This window comes from Hemicordylus capensis, chromosome 4 (assembly GCF_027244095.1).
Source record: "Hemicordylus capensis ecotype Gifberg chromosome 4, rHemCap1.1.pri, whole genome shotgun sequence".
Classification (NCBI taxonomy): domain Eukaryota; kingdom Metazoa; phylum Chordata; class Lepidosauria; order Squamata; family Cordylidae; genus Hemicordylus; species Hemicordylus capensis.
This window is the reverse complement of record NC_069660.1, coordinates 204,443,635-204,468,406: the sequence shown is the minus strand read 5'-3', so window position 1 is coordinate 204,468,406 and position 24,772 is coordinate 204,443,635. Positions and strand designations below refer to the sequence as shown.

Below are 24,772 nucleotides of genomic sequence, written 5' to 3'. Positions count from 1 at the left end.
CTTTATTGTCCATTTCGCATTCCTTCTTCTGCTTCTTTACCCATTTCATTATTAGCTGCAGCATGTGAAGGAGGTAAGGGGCTGCATGCCAAGTCAGACAGCGGTGATGTTGTTGCTAAGGAGCTGGAGGTCTGTCTTGAAGTGGTGGCTCTGCTGCTGCTTGGTATAGAGGTGCTTCTTGCAGGGGGTAGGCAACAGGAGGCAGGTGAGGCAGCAAGAGGCATCTAGCCACCCTATTTGGGCTCACATACTCCATTGCTTGATATGGCTACATCTTGCTTCATGAAAGAACACTCCTGAAGAGGCTCCTTTCAAAGTCGCGACACTCTTATATTTAGCAGCTGTCCCTATTCATCTCAGCATAGCTGTTGCTGGTGTCTCCCTTGTGTTTCTTTTTACATTGTGATCCTTTGGGGCGAGGTATTATATTAAGTACCTTGGTGTTATTGTTGTGAGAAGCTGTATATACATATTCCAAGCTGTTGATGATGACAACGATGATGATTGTGCATGCAAAATGCATGAGGTTGAATGTGTTTCATATTGTCCTTGTATAAGAATAATGCACATTCCCACCCATCTTCATTGTGAATGAGAATGTCTCTCCTTATAGCACACCCTCACATTATAGCTACAATCCTGGTGGAAGAAGTGTTTAGAGTTAATAGGTGCATAGTATTGCCAACTTATAAAGAACAAGGTGGTTTAAGAATTTCACTAACATTTAGCAGGAATGCTTCAAAATGTTTTCTGTAGGTCTCAGATAGCACAAAGACATTTAATAATTATTTTATAACATTATCCTTATGAAAGCATTTCTTTTGGAATTCAAGCAATGATGGAAGGTTCATTTCCTGTCACATGACTATCCCCTTATCAACTGTCAGGAGGATTGTCACATCCCTTCATTTTGATGTTGGCAACATAGACTTGCATCCTTTGTTGTTGTGAAATGGGAAGGCACTTCCATTCATGCAGGAGGAAAGGTGATTATTGCGGACCCCCACCTCCTGTTGCAGTCCTCCTGTGCCACATGCCCCACTGTTTTAGAGGATCCTCCAACACTCAGGGGTAAATTTTCAGGAGGGGCCAAAAGAGGATGCAGAACAAAGGCAGAGCTGAAAAAATAACTTGCTATTGATGGAACAGACGTTCATATCAAAGAGAACAGATAGAAAGAGAATATCCATTCTCTCAAGGGAACGGAGAGGACAGAGCACAGAATTAATAAGTTTCCTTATGGGAAGGAACATCCGTTGGGCCCTCTTCTTTTGCCTAGGACATGTCTGATGCAAACTATCCATGTGGCTAGAGTAAGAATGTGCTTGGATTGATATCTGGCCCCACTCATCTGTACTGAGATCTTTTCTGGAATCTCATCTGACTGCATGTCAGTAGTCAAGATCACAGTGTGAGCAAATTGTACACTGACAGAAGCAGAATGGTGCAAGTCGGACCTTCTTTTCAGAGAAATTTCTTTCATGTCTTCACTGTAATTATATACCTGTTAAATGGGAGTTCAGCAAGCACAACTACTGGTACCAGTATCCTCTTAAATCTAAATCATGATAAAATGACTGCAATTAAGGGGAATATGCTTGATTGGTTCAAAGCAGAATGATATGCTACAAGTTCTGTTTTATTTATATAGCTAGACATACTAAACAGCACTAGGACAACGCTAATATAATGGATGGTTTCATATTCCCCTTATCACTTTAGTGTCTGCAATAATGAAAGAGAAATATGAAACACTAAAGAGATAAGGGGATGCTCATATTTTTCAAATGGCCGGTTATTCAAGGTGCTGCATATCTGCCAATGAAGAGGGGGATCTTGGATACAAGTATAATGAAAGTGAATGGAGCATCAGCCTTAAACTCCACAGGAATCTGTACACTAGTTACCCCAACTCCGACACCAGTGGCAGCTGCTGCTTCTGTGCCCTCCTCATTGACTTCCACAAAGGACTTATGGGTGACCTCGGACACACTCAGGTCTTTTCCTCCTGATATTCCAGATAAATCAACTTTGCTTCGATCAAAAAGGAGAGTCATTCCCATTGACTTCAAAATTTTCTTGAGGTCATATTTCTCTTCCAGTTTAAATTTGGGTAGGTATACATTCACTTCCCGGGAATGCATCTTTGATGACCACTCTTCTATGTTCTTGTAGGTAAGAAAACTTGCAAGCTTGAATGAGAAAAATCATAGAAACATTATTTATTTAGGCTTCATCTCACAGCCCAATGAACCCTCAGGTCAAATTTTGCCATAGTCCCTTTTAGACTTAATTTAAACATGATGTGGATCTGCAGGAATAGCATTGCATGGAGCTGACATCTTTTTTAAACTGGGTCTTCAACCACATATGCATGTATTGTTAACCTCTAACAATCCATAGTCCAGGCGGGAGCTGTACTGGCATGCTAACAGTGCATTTGGAGTGGATGTGGGCCTGTTTAAACTTTCAACACAATGCTAGGCCTATACAACACTGCACGGGTAAGTTTTTCAGGACAGCGTCACGTAAATGTGATGACCGCCTAGAGATCTTTATATTAGGTGGTATATAAATGCAATAAACAAAAACAAACAAACAAAGCCTTATAGGCTGTCCTGGAGGGAGAAGCTTTGCTTGCCCCCAGCCCTGCACTGCTAGCCAGGCACTTAGCTCTGCAAGGGGGAGGCAAGCGCAGGAAGGAACCAGGGGTAACGACAAGATGGCATGTCAGTACTTCTTGGCTTGTGGAGCTCTCCAGGGAGGAAGGGAAAGAGAGTCTCTCTGAAGGAACAGCAAAGTTGTTAGGGAGAAGGAGGAGGGACTGCTGGACAAGCCAGAGAGGAGGGTGAAGAAGCTTCTGCTTTCATGATCCTTTCTCCCTCCGTTTGGTTGAGCAAGCAAGGAAGGATCCCTAGGGATCCCTTTCCCCCGCAGAAGACAATTTGAAGACTTATTTTCTCAAGGACGGAGTGGGAAAGAGCTGACCATCTGACTAGCATCAGTAACAAGATATAAACTCTATGGAAAACAAGAAAGTGGAGAGCTCCTCCTCCAGGTGTTTCCTCAATATGTCCTCCTTCCTGCTCCAGGAGCTAGCCAATTAGCTCTCTGCTATTTGCTTCCTGATTTTGCTCTGCCCATAACTCTTTGCCAGGTGCAGTTGAATTCAGCTGAAGTTGGTTGCTGACTTTTAAGGAAAAAAGCACCCTGTGCACTGCAGTGTGTGTGTAAATGACAGAAAGAGGAGAAAGTTGGTGTGGGTAGGGGGAGCCAGAGAGAGATTTTAGGTTGTTGAGCATAATGTGTGAATAGGGCATCGATTTTTCAGTGGGTGGGAAGTGTTGAGAATTCTATAAGCTTGCAGTGGAATAAAATACCCACCTAATTTCACTCTTTGCAAAGAGTTGCAGACTGCAAAGCTGAGAATTAAGCATTTCTCCCCTCTCTCACCAAAAATACAGAATTTTATGGTCTGATCTTATACAATTGCATCAAAAGTACGTTTGGAGTGAGGCAGTATATAAATCAAATAAATAAATAAATAATAAAATAAAATAAGATTTTGCAAAATGGGTCATAGGGAATGGCTTTAAAATCTACCCACCCTGCAGTCCTTGAATTGCTTGTTTATCCTTTAAAAAAAAAAAACCTGGGTTAATTTCCTATTTGAGATTTCAACTGTTTGTTATTCAAAGGTATAATGCCTCTAAACATGGAGGATCATCATGACTAAGAGCTAGTGAAATACCTCTCTTCCTCTGTGAATGTGTCTGATGTTCTTTTAAAACTATCTCTCTAAACCATGCTAAGTTGGGGTATGTGTCCTTTTTGGGTGGGCCTGTCAGTATCTAAACCATGCTAAGTTGGGGTATGTGTCCTTTTTGGGTGGGCCTGTCAGTAAGGGAATTCTTAAAACTTGCATTTCTTTGTCAGTGAAATGTTTGAAAGCCAGACCATTGGTTTATTCAGTTCAGTATTGTCTGCATTGTCTTCAAGTGTCTTTTCATGGTTTCGGGCATGGCAGGGGTCTTTCCTAGTCCTACTTGGAGATGGCTTTTGTGTTTCCACAGTTGGCTTCCACCTTGGTATGTGTTTGGATGGGTGACTATATGGGAGGGCTGTAAGATATTCCTCTTGGGGACTGGGTCATAACTCAGTGGAAGTGCATCTGCATACATGCAAACCTCACAGTATGTGACCCCAATATCTGCAGCCCTGCATATTTGTGGTCAGGCAATAGACACCCAACCTTGGCATGCGCGGGGGTGGGGGAAAGGGGTTAAATTTCACAAATCTGCAGTGTTGGAGTGCCCAGAAATGACTTCTGAAGTAATTTCACCATTTCCCCCACCATTTGGGGAAAAGGAGCCATTTTACAGCTCTCTTTAAAACAAAAACAAAAACAAAAAAAACCCATCCTCCCATGAAAATTGTGGGCAAATGGCAAATTTTTGACTGGGGGGGGGGATTGCAGGACAGCTGCAGACCCATGAACTATGGTAGGGCACTTTACTTTGATTATTTCCACTGTTTCTCACCCCTTTTCACCACCTCGGGAACCTAACCGCCTGATTCCCATTGCTCCAATGCCCCATTATCTGCAGTTTTGTTACCTGTAGAAATCGCAGGAACAGAATCCCCCACAGATATGGGCTCCGCCTGTGCTTTGTTACCAGAACCCTAGTCCTCTCCCTCCTGCTTATGCCAAATTCAAGGCACAAGCCTACTGTTACAGCTACTGTGAAGGAAAAGATAACGCCAACCAAGGATACTGTGAAATGGACTGTATTGGAAGATCCACAGCGACTTTGCTGATTGTTGCCTATATTATAGAAAGCTAGATCAGCAGAATCCAGAGCCACATGTTAGTTATATTTATGTATTAGAGCCATAGCTCAGTAAAAGAGGGACATAAACCTATAACTTTTGTATCTTTGATATGCACTGACTTTGGTATGCATTGCTGTATTATCCCTATGGGTACCTGGCTTGTTTATTCTGTAGTGGAATATATGAATATGATGAGTATTTATATATCGCTTTTCAACCCAAGTTCCCAAAGCAGTTTACATACAGAAAATTAATTCATTAATTGAATGGCTGCCTGTCCCCAAAGGGCTCACAGTCTAAGAAACATAAGAAAGCCACCAACAACAGCCACTGGAGGGATGCTGTGCTGGGGTTGGATAGGGCCAGTTGCTCTTCCCCTGCTAAATAAAGAGAATCACCACTTTTAAAGGGTGCCTTTTTGCTTAGTTAGTAGGGGTTAGCATAAAACAATTAACGTTTTGGATATGAAACTCCTCCTTGGACCATCATTCCAACCACATGTGGAAAAGGGACGTTCTTTTGATTTTATATTAATTTTTTTCTTTTCCATTGCAGGAACAGGCAGACCTTTTAAAAGGGATTAAAAGGACTTCACACCTTTTAATCTCTTAATGACTAGAAGGGAATTCTTTCTAACCACAAAACCAGAAACATTCATTCACTTTTAATGACTGTGTGCTTTGGGAATGGAGAAGACAAAAATAAATATAAAATCAAAGGAATGTCCTTTTCCCTCCACATAGTGGTGTAATGATGGCCCTAGGGATCCCAAAGGAGGGTGTGATTCAGCAAGGTCCTTCTCAAGAGGATACAGTTAGTATCATTCTAGGGTTACCAACCCTTTGCGAACAGCCTGGAAACTTCAGGCATTGTCATCAATCTCCAGGTGATTCTGGAAAGCAATCCTGAAGATTTTAATGCCTTGACGTGTGGTCCTAGGGAGGGCTTCTGATCCAGAACATTTTGTAAAGTTCCGGCTTGAAAAAAGCCAGTTTTAGCCCTTTTAAAGATTTTTAAACCCCCCTCCCCAAATTTTCCCCAAATCAGTTAGCCAGAGCCTTGATTAAAAAAAAATTACAGAGTGGCTGCCAATGCGGGCTTTATGTGTGCCAGATTTCACAACTTTATGCCCATCAATTCAGGAGACATAAAAGGGGGAGCAAAAGGGGCATGCTGTTACCGCTTTTCATGAAGGTGAAGGACAGACCCCTCCACTTGAGGGTGGAATGATGGTCCAAGCAGGTGCGTCACTAATTCTCTTCAAATTCACTACAGGGGCTCCTGCCCCCTTCCTCACATGTGTGGCAAGTTTCAAGGCTCCAAGACCAATGGTTACTTTTTATGATCCCCCCTCCCAAATTTCCCCATGGGGGAAAATCCAAATTTTAGTAGGAATTTGGATTTAAATTCTGAATCTAATTTGATATTCAACATCACCCAAGCCCATAGAATCCAAATCCAATATTATCAAATTCGGATTGGGTCAAATCTGAATTTTCTGAACATGCACAGGCTTGACTACCCTCAAGACCATCAAAGGACAGAAGGAGTATAGGACATTGATGTTCAGGCCAGATCATTAGAGGGCAGGTCCAAAGGACACTTCTTCACCCTCTCTAACGTTGCAGCGTTCCTCAGTTTTTTTAAAGGATAATCAAGCAATTCAAGGACTGCAGGGTGGGGAGTAGATTTTAAAGCCATTCCCTATGATCCATTTCACAAAATCTTATTTTATTTTATTAATGAGAGCATAACCACTTGCATGAAGAAGATCCCAGGTTTGCTCCCTGGCATCTCCAGGTAAGGTGGGAGAGATTCCTGCTTGTAACCTTGGAGAGCTGCTCCAGTCAATGTAGACACTACTGAGCTAGATGGCCCAATGGCCCATTCAAAGCTTTTTACACCACTGCACTATAATATGCACCTATAGGTCAAAATATTAAATCAGAGACATTCACTTATGCTAGAGTGAGATGTTTAAAAGCGTGGAGCATAATTCACTTTGCCAGGTCAAAAGCTGACTGCAAAATTAACATTCATTTCAGAAGAGAAGACCCTCTAAACTTTTCAGCACCAAACTTTTGCAAATGGCTGTTAAAGAAGAATGAAAAGCATTGAATTGATTTCAGAGGCATATCTAGAGAAAATAGCGCCTAGGGCAAGCACTGAAATTGCGACCCTGTCCAAACATCTGACACACAATCTTTCATATAACTTTACCATAATATCAACTCAAAAATACAAGTCAAGCTCATTAAGCTTTTAATTAACAAATAATGGTACTACAACTGCACCTTCCTTGCTTTCACTGATGCAAATTGGTCTATGATGTGATCAAAGTAAGTTTCTTGAGTTTCTTCTCTTTCTACACTCAGCAGTGCAAGGTCACAGAGTTTGCCTTGACCCATGGAGTCAAGGCTATAGGGGAAGGGGAAAAACTCCCTGTGCCCACACATCACCAAGTTACCCAGGGAACTGGAGGCCTACCCCCACAGAAGAGGGCCCACCGGAGAGCACCTTGACAAGGGCCACTTCAAACCTCAGGCCAGATCTGCTTCATTCTGCTGAGTCAGGCTATTGGGCCATCTATCCCAGTAGTGTCTACTCTGACTGGCAGGAGTGTCTCACTGAAAGGGCTTTCCCAGCCCTGCTACCAGAGACATTTTAAAATTGGGGCTGAAAAGTAGGGATGTGCGAAATGTTTCGGATACAAAACGTTTTGTACCCAAAACAACCCGTTCTGGGTGTTTTGTAGACAAAACACCCATTTTCCAGATACAAAAGTTTTGTATACAAAACAAAACGGCCCTGTTTCAGATACAAAACATTTTGTTGTTTGGGACCTCCATTTTGTGGCGATCTCTGAGTCAGTCTCCATATTGTGTTTGATGTCTATTTGAATGTCCTGCCCTTCCAAGCTTCAGAACAGTGAACAAAAGCATGGGCTGATCTGCTGACAATTCCCTCCTGGTTCCAGATTGGCTCTTTTGGCTCTTGCCACTCCTGACTGACCCCACATTGGCCAGGGGAATGGTCGAAGAAGGGGCAAGGATGGGGGGGGTTCAAGAAGAGGTTTTCAATTCATTCAGATAGAGTAGGCTGCAAGGATGGCCCAGAGCGAGTGATGGTGTAGAGCACATAGGGTGCCAACCACCCCCATAGGTCGCTAACCCCTGAGGTGCTGGGTTCAGTTGTTTCTGAGGTGTTCTGAGTGTAGATTCTCTGGTAGCATATGAGATTTTCAAGGGCAAACCATGAATCCACTCTCATATGCTACGAGAGAATCTACACTCAAAATATCTCAGAAACAACAGAACCCAGTACCCCATGGGTTAGCAACCCATGGGGGTGGTTGGCACCCAATGTTCTCTACCCCACTACTCACTCTGGGCCACCCTGGTGCCCCTCAAGTGCAGTTATGGGGCTGCTGAAACCGCCATCATTCCCTATGGGGAAGAACCTTAAAAATGCATGAACTCCATTAAATCTTTAAAAATCAACCCTCTGCCCAATTCCTTTCTGGCAGCTCCTTGCCACCACTGGGCACTATCACCCACCCTACTCTGCTATGGGCCACCCCTTCCACCAGCACCACCCCAACATGAAGCTATACTTTTGCTGAAACCTCCATTCTTCCCTATGGGAAAAATATTAAACTTGAAAAATTCACCAAAAATCAGCCCTTTGCTCAATTCCTCTGAAATTTGAGTGGTAGCTTCCACCCATTGGGTACTTCCACCCCCATCAACTAGTTTTGCCCTGCGGCCATTTTTTTTAAATACAAAACATTTCAGATTTGGATTTTGCAATTTTGAATAAAGAACAAAATTGGGGTGTTTTGGATTGGATGGTTTCAAACAAAGAATAAAATGGGGGTGTTTCAGATTCAGGCCAAAGACAAAACAGAGAAGGGGAAAAACACACAACCCTACTGAAAAGACTTGAGCCTGGAACACCTGCAAAGCATGTACTTGACTGCTGGACTCTGGCCCTGCTAATTAAGAACTTCAGACAGCTTTATAAAGCATACCTTCTCTTGACTGCTAGAGTTGTCACCCTCATCACTGTCCTTGGGTAGTATGATCATCATTCTGAGGTCTTCCTCAGCATAGGGAAGCTCAAGCAGTTGCAGAGGTGGTTCTTGTATGGCGGCATATTTAAAACTTCCACTCTGAAACATCATTGGTACATTTTTGCTCACATTCTGTAACAAAGCAAAGCAAATTAAGGAAAAGGGCCAATATTCTGTTTCGTATGAGGAATTATGATTTTCTAAGAATGCCAGGCACAGAGCACAAACTAGGGGCAACTACCTGCTCCACAGACTGAGTCTTCACTCTAAGCCTTGAAATTATTTGTGTACAGTGGCTCTATTATAGCAGAAACTACATTGTACATCTCTTTGGATTTTCTAAGCAGTTTTGCTTCAAGTTATTCTCATCCCTATTTTAATTTAGTTTAGTTGTTTTTAAGAAGATTTGAAATGTTGGTCCGCTACCCCTATTCAGATAGCACAGAGCACTTCAGAAGGAAAAGAAGATGGGTAAAATATTGCCTTTCTCTTGTGAATACTTGTACTAGAACACAGTAGCTGAATGCATAGTTCTTTTGCTGCATGTGTGCTACATTAATCATGATGTTGGCTGCTATACTTGCACAGAGCATCCCCAAGAGATGCCTGCAAGCTCTGCCCATGATGACACACTCTCTCTCTCTTATGCATGCTCACACATACTTGTACATGTACATACACAGAGTTCTTACCACAGTTCTATCTCTTAGGACTGTGGAAAGCACTCTGTGTCTTGTGGAGAGATTCTTCTCAAGACCAGGAAGCTGTGGCATGGGCTTCAGAGTGTGTCAGTACAGGGGCAGGACTTGCAGGTGTGCTTTTGGGGATGCTGTGAGTACAGCACCCCCAGATTTCATACCAACCACTGAACAGGGCTATTTATGAGTATTGATAGCTGCTGTAGTATGACACTGAAGGGAAAATTAAGGCATATGTAGAAGACAGCATACACACACACACACACACACACACAGCGCCTATAAGAATTTAGGAAGAGATATGGAGGAGCAGGAGCTGTACACTAGGGATGTGCAAAACAATTTGGGTACAAAATGATTTGTACCCAAATCTGGCTGATTTGGGGGATTTGTAGACAAAAAAAAAAAAAATCACCCCTGTCCTCAACTGCCCAGATTTGGGTACAAAAAAACACACCCCAGATTCAGACCTGGAAAATTTGCAGATTTGGACCTCAATTTTGTGGCCAAAGTGGGTTGGGTCATAGTGCCCAATTTGTGGAAGCTACCACACAAAATTCAAAGAAATTGGGCAAAGGGGTAGTTTTAAAAGAATTTTTGAAGTTGGCATGTCTTTAGGCTTTTACCCATAGGGAATAATGGGGATTTCAGCAACCTTATAGCTCCATGTGGGGGGCACCAGGGTGTCCCAGAGTGGGTTGTGGTGGGTGGTAGTGCCCAATGGGTGGAAGGAAGCTACCACCCAGATTTCAAAGGAATTGGGCAAAGGGGTGATTTTTAAAGAATTTTTGAAGTTGGTATGTTTTTGGGACAGATTCAGGGCAGAAAAGGGGTTTGGGGGGCAGAAGAGTGGGTCAGGTGGTAATACCCCAATGGGTGCCTACTACAACCCAGATTTCAAAGAAATTGGTGAAAGGAAATTTAAAGAATTTCTGAAGTTTGCGCATGTTTAAGCTTTCCCCCATAGGGAATAATGGGGATTTCAGCAGCCCCATAACTCCACTTGGGGGGGGGACCAGGGTGGTCCAGAGCGAGTGGTGGTGTAGTGCACATAGGGTGCCAACCACACTCAAACCCACAAGCCCTTGGGGCACTGGGTTTGGTTGTTTCTGAGGTGTTCTGAGAGTAGATTCTTTGGTAGCAAATGAGGGTGGATTCAATCATTTGGTACCCCGGTGCCACGCCCCCCATGAGTTATAACTAAGGCTGCTGAAATCCCCATTTTTCCCTATGGGGAAAAGCTTAAAGATGTGTAAATTCCAAAAAATCATTTAAAAATCACCCTTTTGCCAAATTTCTTTGAAATTTGGGTGGTAGCTCCCACCAATTGGGCACTACTACCCACCCCAGTATTTTGGCCCCAGGACCCTTTTAAAAAAATCTAAATTGATTCAAATTTGGATTTGGAAAATTCAAGAACAAATCAAATCTGGGGTGATTCAGGGGGCAGATTCAGACCCAAAGCAAACCTTGGGTGATATGATTTGGTTACAAATTGAAATGAAGAAATTGATTCATTCACATCCCCACTGTACACCAAAGGGGAAATGCACTGTGCTGGTTTCGCAGTGTATTCTGCATTTGCTCATGGAGCCATTTGTTGTTATATGTCAACACCATCTTGCAAATTCCTGCCTCATCTTGAAAAGGGGAAATTATTCCCCCACCAAGAACCACCTTCATCCCCATTAGTCCATCGCTTGCCTGACTCACTACCATTCAAGCTTAGCCACTCGGGGCTGTGGAGGCACTGAGGAACTATGCACCCTCTGCCCTCTGTCATTTCCCCCTCTTTGTGGGCATATAATGCTGCTGTAGCTACTGCTCAGAAGAAGTAAGGAAGGAGGGAGGACAATGCTGCAGCTTGAGTGAGGGGAAGTCAGAGAAGTTTCAAATGCTACAGGGCAGTCACTTCTAATCTACCAAGTGGAATCTGTATCCACATGTAGAGATTGTTGTTTCTGTTAAGTGGCCTTGAACTGGAGCTGACTCCACTGTATGCATGCTAATACCTCCATGTGGAAGTACGTACAGTATGGAGCAAGGTGGGTTTCATGATGAGTAGATTCATTAGAGATTCCCAGCAGCTCAGACAGGTGGACTGCTGTGTGGTGAAAATATAAGCAGGCACTGTGATGCAGGGATCCTCTATAATAAAGAGCCTGTAATATAATAATATATATAATATATAATAAAGAGCTATATAAAGAGCCTCTATAATAAAGAGCCTATAATAAAGAGCATGCGTGGAGCGCATGCCCAGAACGTCTGAGGAAGATACGGCCGCAGGCACCAGGCGGCCATGATGAGGAGAGCGGCAGGCTGAGAACGGACTACGGGGAGGGCAGAGGCGGCAGCGGCGGGACCGGCCCTGCCGCTGGAACATACGAGGCAGCGGCGGCGGGGAGAAAAGAAAGGGGAGAAAGCTGGCTGGAGGCTGCAAAGCCATGTTGGCGGGGGGCGGCTCCAGGGGAGTGGCAGCAGCAGCCGGACGGGCGGGGGGGGGGTCTTGCGTGGAGCCGCCTCCTCCTCCTCCTCCTGCTCGGCAGCAGCCGGCCCTCGGGTGATTCCCAGGACAGCGTTGTCGTCCCCCCGGGAAGAGCCGCCGGCAGCCTGCCGAGCGCGGGCAGGCAGAAGCGGGGACCGGCGGCTCCCGGAGAAGAAGACCTCCGCCCGCCCACCCCTGGCAGCAGTGGCAGCTGCAGCTCCTCCTCATGCCCAGGCCAGGGAGGGAGGCTCAGGCAGCAGCTCAGCAGGGCGAGCCGTGGTTGCTGCTGCTGCTCTGGGTGCCTGGCCATCACCGCCGTCCCCGGGGAAGTGGCCCTGCATGCGCCTGCCCCGCTCCTCCTCCTCACTCCTCCTTCTCCGGGGGCAGCCTCAAGGGGCTTCTTCGCGGCGGCGGCCGCAGCCTCCCTCTGGCAGGACTCTGCTGCTGTGGTCAAAAGTAGGCGGCCCCCCTGGTTTCATGAACCCAACTAGCGCCCGTTATTTTAACAGGCTTAAAAATACTAGTGTAGCTATAATTGAGTAAATGGGTTCAAAGAACTTGGGCACCCCAGCTCCTGGGGGTCTCCCAGCTCCACCCCTTCCTATTTTCTTCATTTTTTCCTTCACTCCAAGGGGCCACCAGGGAGAGGGGCAACCACAGGGCCCCCTCTCCACTAGCTATGTCCCTGCTGTGATGTTTAAAATCACTATGTGGTTTGAAAGCAAACGTAGAGAAGGAATGGAATAATCTTCTCCTGATGGTTCCAACAGCAAAACAGGAGAAATGCATCCTTACTAAAGATTGTGCCATCAAGTTGGTGTCGACTCCAAGCAATCACATTCCATGTGATTTTCTTAGCAGAATACAGGAGTGGTTTACCAGTGCCTCCTCCCGCGCATTGTGAGTTGATGCCCTTCAGTACCTCCTTATATCGCTGCTGCCCAATATAGGTGATCCTTACTAATACAGGGACCCTACTTATGTCTATGTTTTTGTCCATTTTTTGTTTACAAAGCCTTTGTAAACTGCATGATAAAAGCACCTCATGCCTGAATCTACAAAACTGTTGAAAATATAGGTGTAGAAACAAAAACAAACAAGATGTGGGCTGGCCAGTTACTGAAGAAGAGGAGGAAGTGGAAGAGGAGTGGAGAGAGGGTACGGGAGGCAAGAGGAAGAAGGATGATGATGAGGAGGAGGAGAAGAGTGATGTGAAGAGGTTAAAAGAGCGATGTAAGAGAAAGACTTTTCTTTCTGGAAAAAGCTAGAATACTATACCTTATTCACTCTAAAAGGTGCTTCTTTGGTGTTCTCTTTCTTAAATCTGGATGACCACATTCCTTTGAAGTAGATGGCATTCACTAGCACCAGGACAATTTGAGGATTAAGAGAACCCTCAGGGAAAAGGTCCTTGATTTTACCTTTAGTGGGGAAAGTGATACAAAAAAAACAGCATCTCAATGTGAATTATCTCAGTGTGGTGAAATCAAGTGACAATTATATAATGAAAAACAGATTAAGCCAGGAGAATTCTGAATTCCTTGAGCTTCATTTAAATTGAAAAGAAAGTTATATACCCTTTGGTTATTTTTTTAAGGGATGGGGATACCATGCTTGACATTTTTCAAAGATATTTTGAACGAATAAATTGTTCCCTCCCAGTTGTTTGGCTTTTAGGCAATAGCTTTGTTCAGGCAGTACAGAAAATGAGGACATTGTACTTGCGTACAGAACCCCTGAGCACAAACTCAGAAGCCCCGCCCCTGTGCTGATATGCTCTGAAACACACGCCCACTCCAATCCTTCGCCTTAGTTTGCCCAAAGAGACAAACTCTGTACTAATGGAGAAATCCTTCCCATATGGACACCCCAATTCCACGTCATAAGGAGGCTCTCTCCCTGAGGAAAGACAAATGCAGTAAGTATGGAGAGCAGAGATCAGCACTGGGGAGGGGATTCCAACTACGCCTTTGGGGACATTATATGCAAGTACAGCATCCACACTTGCTATAATACCTCAATAGAGCAAATGAGTTGTTCCCTTAGAGACATTTTGGAATTCTCCTGCTTAGTCAGTCAGTCAGTCAGTTTTTATTACAGCCTTTGGTCAGCCCAAAGATAAAAAACCAGAACAAATATAACTAATATACACAAATAGTGGCTGATAATTACACACAATAAAACAGTATACAAGCATCCAGGATCGATTACTTTAAAAACAGTAAAACAACTACTAAAATTGAGACCTTAATATCATAGCAATATAAAAAAATTTGGCCACCACTTTTGTGATCTCACAGCTTGTGTCCGCAAGGCAATATTGTGTATAAAAAAGCTCACACCTCCCAGGAAATCTAACTAACAGGGGGGAAATAAGTTCTTCTCTAACACCTTGATACAAAGAACAATATAACAAAACATGGGTAACCATTTCCATGAGGCCAGAGCCACAGGGGCAGAAAACCGTAACTGAAGAATCCTTAGCGAACCTCCTTTCCAAAAGAGAGGAGGGCAGCACATTTAAGCGAGCCCGAGCAAACGCAACCCGAAACGTGGAGAAGGGAAGCGTTGTTAGATAAGTATCTGATATGCTCAGATACTGAGCATATACCTATTCCTGAACCAGGCTTTTTGGGGATGGCAGCTAAAGAACTGAGCCAGATAGAAGTGACGAGAGATGATGTTCTAAACTGTCTGGAAAAACTGAAAACTAACAAATCACCAGGGCTGGATGGCATCCATCCAAGAGTCCTCAAAGAACTCAAATGTGAAATTGCCAACCTCCTTGCTAAAATATATAACTTATCCCTGCAACCAGGTTCTGTACCAGAGGACTGGAGAGTAGCAAATGTAACACCGATTTTCAAGAAGGGATCCAAGGGTGATCCCGGAAATTACAGGCCGGTTAGCTTAACATCAGTTCCTGGCAAATTGATGGAAAACATCCTCAAGGATAAAATTGTAAAGCACATAGAAGAACAGGCCCTGCTGGGAGTGAACCAGCATGGGTTCCGCAAAGGTAAATCTTGCCTCGCCAACCTTTTGGAGTTCTTTGAGAGTGTCAACAAGTGTGTGGATCAAGGTGATCCAGTTGACATAGTCTACCTGGACTTCCAAAAAGCTTTTGACAAAGTTCCTCATCAAAGACTCCTGAGGAAACTTAGCGGTCATGGGATAAGGGGACAAGTACATGTGTGGATTGCTAACTGGTTGAAAGACAGGAAACAGAGGGTAGGTATAAATGGAGAGTTTTTGCAATGGAGGGAAGTAAGAAGTGGGTTACCCCATGGATCTGTACTGGGGCCAGTGCTTTTTAATTTATTCATCAATGATCTAGAAGTAGGGGTAAGCAGCGAGGTGGCCATATTTGCAGATGATACCAAACCCTTTCGGGTAGTGAAATCCATAACTGATTGTGAAGAGCTCCAGAAGGATCTCTCCAAACTGGGTGAGTGGGTGACAAAGTGGCAAATGCAGTTCAATGTTGGCAAGTGTAAAGTGATGCACATTGGGACGAAGAACCCCAACTTCAAGTATATGCTGTTCCAGTTAAGATTATATTGGGGGGGAAATGCCTAAATATTTATATTTGTAAACTTGCTCAATATGATTCTGGTTTACTACCCATTTGTATACTGTCCTGGATTTAGAAAAAAACAGGACCTTTGATTTTTTATAATTGATAACTAACTTGTTATCATTGCAGTAGCAGTCCTGCTTAGTCCTTAATTGGATCCTGTGTTGTATGATTATATGTGTGTACATATACTTACACACGTACATATATGGGCACAAACATAGATGATTACGTAGTGTGAAGAAATTCCAGCCACTGTTTATCAAGTTATGTGATTGTAAAAATGAATTGGACGTTAAAAACTCAACCCTGTACATGTCTCCTTACCCTGTGTTTGACTTGCAACCCAGGAGTTAATAGTCTTTCTGGTTTGTGGCTTTTCAAAATCGACACTTTCCAGCCCAGCATGGTACAGCTCCTTTATGCATCGTAAGTATTTCTGTAAGTTATGAACACAAATGTTATTTTTCACATAGTACTGAGAGGCCTTGACTTTTCTAAGATGCTAGAAATGGGGAGATGGCTTTGGCTCTAAGATTTATGGCCCCCTTAGCAAACTGCCCTCCACGCAGTCACTCTGCCACCACTACATGAAGATTCTGGGCTTAAAGGAGTGTTAGGGATCAGCAAAGGGCCCTTCCGAGGGAATTGTGCCCTTGGGCAGCTGGCCAATGACACCGACCCCTTGCGCCTAGTCTTCCCAGACCCCCATTTTTGGCCTGAATCTTCTGCTGCTTTTAGTGGGGAGTATCTTTGGTCTCCAGATGAAGCGAGACCCTTTTTGACAGCTTTATTATTATTAATGTAATAATATTATTATTCTGAGAACAACGTAAGCTAAAGTGAGGTCTTTGCCCTGAAGAGCTTGAAGTCCAAATTTAGATCACAGGAGAAAGATGACAGGCAAAACAAGAAAGGTAGCAAGTGATGGATGTCGGCAGCTACCCATCCATTTCTATTCTGTATCTTTTATACTTAATTTGTCACAAAAATGTACAAAGAAGAACACATTTCAAACAACTGTGGGTGGAGTTCAGCTTAGAAACAATTGAAAATGACAATTACTTTATTTTACTCTTAGAAAATAACTTTACGCAGAGGGAGGAGAGATCTGAGAGATGGCAAAGCGAACATGAGAACTGGACTTTAAAACCTCATACTTTGGTGATGAGGATACACTGGAGACTTTTATTTTTTACCACTAGGTGGCAAAGTCCAAGAAAAATCCAACAGGGCTACATGTTTTCCCCAATTTTTTGCATGCTGTTCAGAACCTTTTCTCTGGAGGGCATGAGTAGCTTGAGGAGTCTGAGCAAAACAGATCTTTAGTAGTGTTAGATCGTACCACTATGCCTCCCTTCTCCTTAGATTTCTTTTTTAAACACCAAGACATATAGGCCACTTTCACACAGAATGTCAAACTGCAGGTCCAAAGGATCTGCGGTTTCCCCACCACCACTCTCCCAGACGATCCCAGGTCCCAGTCTGGGAGCCTGAAAGGGGGGAGGAACTGGCTGCGCAAGCTTTGTCCTTCTTATGAGGGACAGCTGCGGCAACCAATTGGAGATGGAAAGAGGGAGGAGCTTCCTTCCCTCAACAGCAGCAGCCTTTGGAGAACACAGTGCCACTTTCTGACCAGAGGTTTTGGCGGTAAAACTGAAGAGCTACTGAGGGTTCAAATTCAGGTTTGTAGTTGGAAACCTCGGGTCATTTCTCCCATGGAACGCATTGGGATTACCAAAAAACCCTGAACCTCTGGGATGGGAGGAGAGCTGGTCTTGTGGTAGCAAGCATGACTTGTCCCCTTAGCTAAGCAGGGTCTGCCCTGGTTGCATATGAATGGGAGACTTGATGTGTGAGCACTGCAAGATATTCCCCTCAGGGGATGAAGCCGCTCTGGGAAGAGCAGAAGGTTTCAAGTTCCCTCCCTGGCATCTCCAAGACAGGGCTGAGAGAGATTCCTGCCTGCAACCTTGGAGAAGTCGCTGCCAGTCTGTGTAGACAATACTGAGCTAGATGGACCAATGGTCTGACTCAGTATATGGCAGTTTCCTATGTTCCTATGGTTGCCTGTGGTTCGCTGTGATGTCCGAAAGCGGCTATACTTTCAATGCACTCTGCCGAGATTTTAAAGACTCAATATCTCAGTGAAAGGCATAATCTCACCCTACACTCAGCAATTTATTCCACCTGCAACTCAGATTTCAGCAGGTGATTTTACAGGACATCTATATGACATCTGAACACAGGCTACAATGTTTGTACAGTGTACACAGGTACCGTTATTCACACATTATATTGAACACAGGTACAACAGTTCAGTTCCTATCTGTACCATGCATATGAGGTGCATAGTTCACTTTTTAAATGAATTCAAGTACAGTCATTCACACAAACCCATGTACGAGTGTACAGACATCTATACACTTGTACAACATAATGTCTGAATCAGGGTTATATATTTTCCCATGAAAAAAGTGTGCCCTTTTCAAGTTAGAATAAGAGTAGTATTGAAAAAACATGGGTCTTTCACAGATTGTCATCAGATGGCCAGCAGATGCTGCTAAGAAACTATATGATGCATTTAAACATCGTGCAGAAGCCTGTAAAGTCTCCTGTAGAAATCTGAACTGAAGGTGGAATAGAGTACCATCTGGAAGAACAACCTGTGAAGTGATTAAAACAAACATTTCTTTCTTCTTCTTCATGCATACCTTCCCTCACGGAAGAAATGTGTAGATTAGAGAGATGCAGACTGGTAGCTTTTCCAGGGGCAAATCAGAGGGCAGGAGGGGGAGCTTAGCGCTTCCCTCCCCCCCATTTCTTCCCTGTTAATACCCTTCTCAGTCAATTTTCCCCAGCCTTCCTCATTTGAATTTACAGGAGGGATTGAGCAACCTTACCTATTGATCCTCCCTACTCACACGTTCCTGTTATCTTGGCAAATATGGGTATGGGGACAGACATGTGCCGGGGTAAAACCCTCATTTTGTATGATATGTCACTACTGATGATCTAATTATTTATCACAACTGGTCATTAGGTAATGGGTATTGCCAGTATAGGATTTGTCCTTCAGGCCACACCCAAGTCCAACTCTATCTAACAATCAAAGAAGAGACAATAAGAGAAGAAAAGCATTTGCTGAATGGAATAATTCTTCAACTTACCTGCACAAAGAGAAAAGCAATGGACCCATATAGTCTGTTAGCAATGCTTAGCTCATATTTGTTGGAGGGTTTGTTGAGTTGTGAAAATAAAGCCTGGAACTGGGAATGAATACCTCCAGGACGATCACATTGAGAGTCTGTAGCTGTCTGGAAATGGAAACAAAAGGAAAATCTGGTCAGCAGAAGAAGGAAGACTGGCTTTGTCTTTGAGGACACGAAAGCCATTGATTGATTGATTGATTAAGTGCCATCAAGACAGTGTTGACTCTTAGCAACCACATAGAAAGATTCTCTCCAGGATGATCTGTCTTCAACTTGTCCTTTAAGGTCTCTCAGTAGTGCATTCACTGCTGTTGTCTGTTGTTAGTTCTCCCTTTTATTGGGTTGTGCCAGGCCTTCTGTTGTCATGTGTTTGGGCTCTCTTGGGCAGAATGATGCCGGATGTGTGTCCAGTGGCTCAGGGGCAGCTATTACTGTCATGGTGGGGAATAGAAGAATTGGCACTGGCAGAGCAGCTGGCCGTTACAGGGGAAGGGAAACCAGTAATAGTAACTGTTTCCACTTCCGGCTGCCCTGTCAGCATTCTGGCCTCGGGGAGTAGTTCCAACTTCCCACAGAACCTAGTCTTGCTCCTTTGCAATGCCAGGTTGATTCAGAATAAGACCGAAATCATCCATGACTTGATCATGGATGAGGGAGCCAACCTGGCTTGTATAATTGAGACCTGGATGGGGGAAGCTAGCAGCCCAGTCTGGGTTCAGCTTCTTCCACCAGGCTACTCTGTTGTGGAACAGGCTAGGGGATATGGGTGGGGGGTGGGTGGGTTTTATGACTTTTTAAAAGTTATTGTACACCTCCCAGAGCCTCTGGATGTGGTGGTTTATAAATGTAATAAATAAATAATAATAAATAAATAATAATAAAAGACACTGCTGCCTGCACAGGATGGGGTGAGGGACAGTGGCTGGGGAGGGGGGGCAAGGAGGGGAGAGTTCCCCCTTTTACCTTTTAAAATGCTGCTGCCCAGTGGGATGGGGATAGCAAGGGTGGTGAGCTCCTTCCAGCTCCCCTCCTCCCAAGTGACTGCATGTGCCTCTCTGCAGGCCGCCTGTTTTGGGCCTTCCTCCACAGCAGTATTTTTAAAAGGTAAAAGGGGGAACCCTCCCCTCCATGTCCCCCACCCTCCCACAGCCACTACCGCTGTACCCCATCCATTTTCCCCTCGCCCCCCTCCCCGCAGCCACTGCGTCAGCTGCTGTACCCCATGCCGCTTTGCAGAAACAGTTTTTAAGAAAGTGAAAGGGGAGACTTTTCCCTCACACCCCAGTGGCAGCCACTGCCCCCCCACCCAGAGAGGGGCAGCAAAATTTGAGGAGTGTAAATTTTTGCCGCTCCTCAAATTTTGCTGCTATAGGCAAATGCCTACTCTGCCTCTCCATGAATCCACCACTGTATAGACAACTATTTCAACATCACCTTTAAATATTGGATAAATATCCCCTTTGTTGCCTCATCCCTATCCCAAAGAGCCTATCAAACAGAGAGGTCTTGCATTACTTCAGAAAGGTCCCCAGGCTTACACTTCGGTGACTCCCTACTAACTACGTGAGCAAAGAGACACCTGTTAAAGTGGAGGAGAGCAACTGACCTTATCCAACCCCAGCACAGCACCCTTCCAGTGGCTGTTGCTGGTGTCTGCTTTATGTTTCTTTTTAGATTGTGAGCCCTTTGGGGACAGGCAAAAGAGTCAGTGTATCACTCTTAGGCCAATCAAGGGTTGAAGTTCTCTCTCTTATTTATAAATTATTGATTTTTCTTTGTAAACTGTGTTGAGAACTTTGGTTGAAGAGCGGTATATAAATATTCATAGTAGTAGTAGTTTCCAAGAAGAGAGAGTTTCATAAGCAGGGAGTGGCCACCAAAAAGAGCTCTTTGCATGCCTTTGCTATTTGGAAAAGGTGTGTAAGAACAACAGTGGCAATATATAGCACTACATCTTGCTGACTATGTTCACGTTCCTAGTTCTCTGGGGGATCTCTGGATCTGTATTGACATGTACATTCCTAAAATGGGACTACAGACTTCTTTTTCTGTAATGGAAAAAAGTGTCTGTGACAAAATGCAGATCTCCATCTTAGCTCAAGAATGTCTTTCATTTCTTCTCCACCCTGAGTGCTCAGAATGGGGGACATTCTTTCCTTTTGTTATTGAATGAGGACAATCCTTGCTTTTTTTTTTCATTGAAGGCACAGAGCCAGCAAGCTATAGTCTTAAACTCTTTTTCACAATAGGGGACCAGCATAAACCAGACCTATTTTTAGACATGTACGTTCAGACTAGAGGTGTGTATGGTACGGGTTTTGCGTTCCGTTCCGAGCTCCAAATGGAAAGCACAACAGCCCAAATGTTCTGACCGAAACACCGGGACAACCTGGTGTTTTGACAGAACAAGCCTGTTCCATTCAGAAAGTTTCAAGTGTTCCATCTTAAAAAAATTATGATAGTGAAGGCAGCGCTGGGAGGCAGTGAGAGGTACCTTTAACATTAAATTAATCGAAGCTCTTACCAGCGGCAATGCCGGCAATGCAAACTGCCATGCCTGCACGATGCCAGGTGAGCTCCAGAGATGCTCCAATGCAGGCACTGCAAGCCACACGGTATGCTGACTGGAGCACTGCAGAAACTTCCAGGCTTGATTTAAAAATAAAATAAAAGTCAGAACACTCTGAAGGTTCCAAACAGAATGGGCTTGTTCCATTCTGAGCTCAGAACAGGACCCACATGTTAGGAGTGTTCTGTTCTGAGCTCTGAACACTCAAAATGGCCTGTTTCACGTCAGAACATTCAGCAGATCTCGATTTCAGACCCATTAAGGAGGAGGGACCTCCAGTTTGGAGAGAGAACCTCAACCCTTGATTGGCCAAAGAAAGATATCACATCAGTGATACCAGGGGTGGAGCCACCATTGGGCCAACTGGTTCAAAGAACCTGGGCCGCTGACCAATCAGGGGTCGCGAGAGTGGCCCAAACACGCCCCACGCGTCTGACGTCAGACACAGGGAGGCTAGTTTAGCTCCCGAGCGGGGGCTGTGCGGCCCCTTCAGGAGCTAAACAAAGGCTGGCACTGCATTTACAGCGCCAGCCAGGAGTGGCTCTTCCCTGCAAAGGCAGGGAAGAGTCGCTCCTGGCTGCACGCTGTGAACGGGCCGCGTGGCCCCTCCAGGAGCTAAAAGACTGGCACTGCCTTCGCAACACAGCCCAGGAGCAGCTCTTCCCTGCAGGGAAGAGCCACTCCTGGGCTGTGCTGCAAAAGCCGCATCAGCCTTCGTTTAACTGCCGAAGGGGCCGTGCAGCGTCTCTCGGCTGAAGGGAGCCTCCAGGCTCCGTTTGGCCAGACCACACTCCCGTGTCTGACGTCAGATGTGGGGGCGTGGCTAGTCCTGCGTCTGACGTCAGACATGGGGGCGGGGTCAGTGGGGCTGCCGCGGCCGCACACAGGCTGCCAGCAGTCCCGCTACGCCACTGAGTGATACACTGACTTTTCATTGGATCCCAGAACTGTCTATCTCTGGAAGAGTGGGAAGCCTTCTCCTTCCTTAATCACTATAAAATAGGGGCCAGCCCTGCCACCACACCATTTTTCCACCAGTACAATCATGAGTTGCCAGTAACCAGGCACCATGTCACCAGCTGCTACTTGTGTCCTGGGGGAGACACTGTAGAGATTAATGCTCTCTCTCCTATTTTACCCAAATCCTTATTCTGCGTGCAACCCTTATTTCTTTATCACATATACTTAAGAGTGGCTTCAGTCTGATTTAAAAGCAAAGATTGTAGAGGATTACCTGCAAAACTCTTGCCCATGTGCCTCATAAGGTCATATGCTACTAATGAGTTTTTAGATTAATTTGTGTGTTTCAAGTTGGGTTGTGTGGACTCTGGCTGTACAAGCCAGATAGTTCTAGGTTGTTGAAGCCACGTTTGAACCTTGAAGGAATGGATCCCCAAGAAAGCATGGAGTAACCCCTGGCCCACCATTATCATTGTTCCCCTTCACATTAATAGTAGTAACTGTTACCGGCTGGTTTACATTGTAGGGCTGTAGGGATCTTATTGCAGTGGAGTCTTCAGATCCTGAAGTCTCAGAATGCTGGCTCTCCTTGAAGTGAAGTACCTGCAAAATAAGCATAATATTATTGACTAGTGTCATGATAACTTTTTTTTTACACTGAGTTTCAGCCTAAACCAGTTTAGACAAAGTGTTTTATTTGAGGCAGGCAAGCCTAATAATCATTTTCCCCTGGTATTCATTTCAATGAAGGAAACCTGTTAGATGCATTTCTCTCTTGGGATGTAAAACACTGGTCTATTGGGAGATCTGCCAAGGAAGGGGAGGGGAACACCTGTTTAGCACAGCTGGTTTCCATCAGACCAAAAGGCTGCAATGATCCTGGCAGATTTAAAACTACAGTTGTTGGCAAATTCTACCTGAGTCCAGTTTTGAGGTTCTGCCTGGGTGCAACCCTGCAGGGATTTCAAGTGGCCCTCCACTGAGAGTTCCCTGGATATGCAGCAGTCTTTGCAAAGTATTCAAGCTTTCTTGCATGGAACATTTCCACCACCTCATGGGAAGGGGTCAACCAGCACATCATATGGGCAAATGCACTCCACTGCTTTAGAACAGTTGTTCTCAAAGTGTTCTTTAGCAGTGGTTGCAGGTAGACAACAGCCTGGTCAAATCCTGTATAACTCAATGGAACAAATTGCTTTAATGATCACCTGAAAAAATCCCCAGTGGTCATATTTCAGAAATCCTTATTTAGAATATATCTATGCATTTAGAAAAAGACCCGGTATTGTTTTTCTATATTCATTCATCTTGCCTTAAATGCATTCTGAGTTTAAAGACTTCAGAACAGTATAGGAAACATACCTTCTCCATTTGGGCTTCAGTGTTGCCTCTGGCACCATACGCAACCATGGCCAGAGCTGCAGAGATGCTAAACGGAGACAAGAAGATATTCTTCTGAGCACCATCCTTGCTTATTTCCTTGAAAAGGTCCCAGCCAAAATCAGAGATGGCAGTGGAGACAGAGCTCATCTTGAAGCTGATGACGTCCAGACACCTCTAGGCAGGCTGCTCTTAAGCTTTTGAAGAGTTCAAGGTGGAAGTGGAAGACTGCAGAACTCTTCTCAGCCTGTCTCAGCATCACCATTCCTAATTTGTAGGCTCTAGTGACACAATAACCTATGACATGTATTTCCTGAACAGGGAGGGTGGGAAATATAGGTGTGGTTTATACAGACTTGGTAGCAATTTTCTAAAGGTGCAGCATGGCTTTGTGCATGTGCAATAGAGGAATATCTATCTCTTGCTCATGATCTATTGTCTTAATGCTGTCATTCGGCCGATTTGCAGAGCTTTTAGTAATGCATAAGAGTAACCGCCATAATTGAGCAATGATTATTTCTCCTTCACGGAACTAAGTGCCATGGATGATTATTATTCAACATTCTGACTTAATATAAATAGGCTTATGGTTGTGTGTGTGTTGTTGTTTTTTTAAGCTAGCTGTGGCGTAGTACAGAGAGTGCAAGTTGGCAACTACCTGGTGAGAGTAAAGTAACACAGGAACAATGCGCAGGGACCTATTTCCACAAGTCTACAGAGATGTGCTGAAGGGAAAGTGGGAAAAGTTGCTGCCAGCTTGACTCCCCACACTGCCCCACCCATACACTGCATTGTGAGGCAAGCTTGCAGCACAGTCTACTGGCTCCTTGCAAGGGCGAAGCAAGAGTTCCACCCGCATAAGGGTGCGGAGAATGGCAATCATTATGCTGACATTATGCTGGGCAATCATGATGTGCTGCCCATCTTGATGTTTCTAAAACAGAAGTGTGATGTTTTACTTGGCCATGGGAAGTGATACCATT

The 24,772-nt window shown here is 44.5% G+C and overlaps 1 protein-coding gene across 1 annotated transcript; it reads right to left on the bottom strand.

The window, feature by feature from the left end:
• Window positions 1-1,799: 1,799 nt before the first annotated feature.
• Window positions 1,800-23,939, bottom strand: LOC128323206 (serpin B11-like). Its single transcript, XM_053245929.1, has 7 exons — window positions 23,772-23,939; window positions 22,917-23,012; window positions 18,839-18,985; window positions 15,996-16,107; window positions 13,370-13,512; window positions 8,864-9,037; window positions 1,800-2,192 (listed from the first exon to the last, which is right to left on the bottom strand). The coding sequence occupies exons 1-7, from the start codon at window positions 23,937-23,939 to the stop codon at window positions 1,800-1,802; spliced, it is 1,233 nt and encodes a 410-aa protein (XP_053101904.1).
• Between the last annotated feature and the right edge of the window lie 833 nt (window positions 23,940-24,772).

What these genes read in the sequence shown, in the direction of transcription:
- LOC128323206 (XM_053245929.1), bottom strand. Translation starts at nt 23,939, where the DNA reads ATGAGCTCTGTCTCCACTGCCATCTCTGATTTTGGCTGGGACCTTTTC. An exon ending in TTGCTTTTCTCTTTGTGCAG is followed by an intron (nt 16,108 to 18,838) that starts GTAAGTTGAAGA and finishes CATAACTTACAG; the next exon opens with AAATACTTACGATGCATAAA. An exon ending in CACCTTTTAGAGTGAATAAG is followed by an intron (nt 9,038 to 13,369) that starts GTATAGTATTCT and finishes GCTTTGTTACAG; the next exon opens with AATGTGAGCAAAAATGTACC.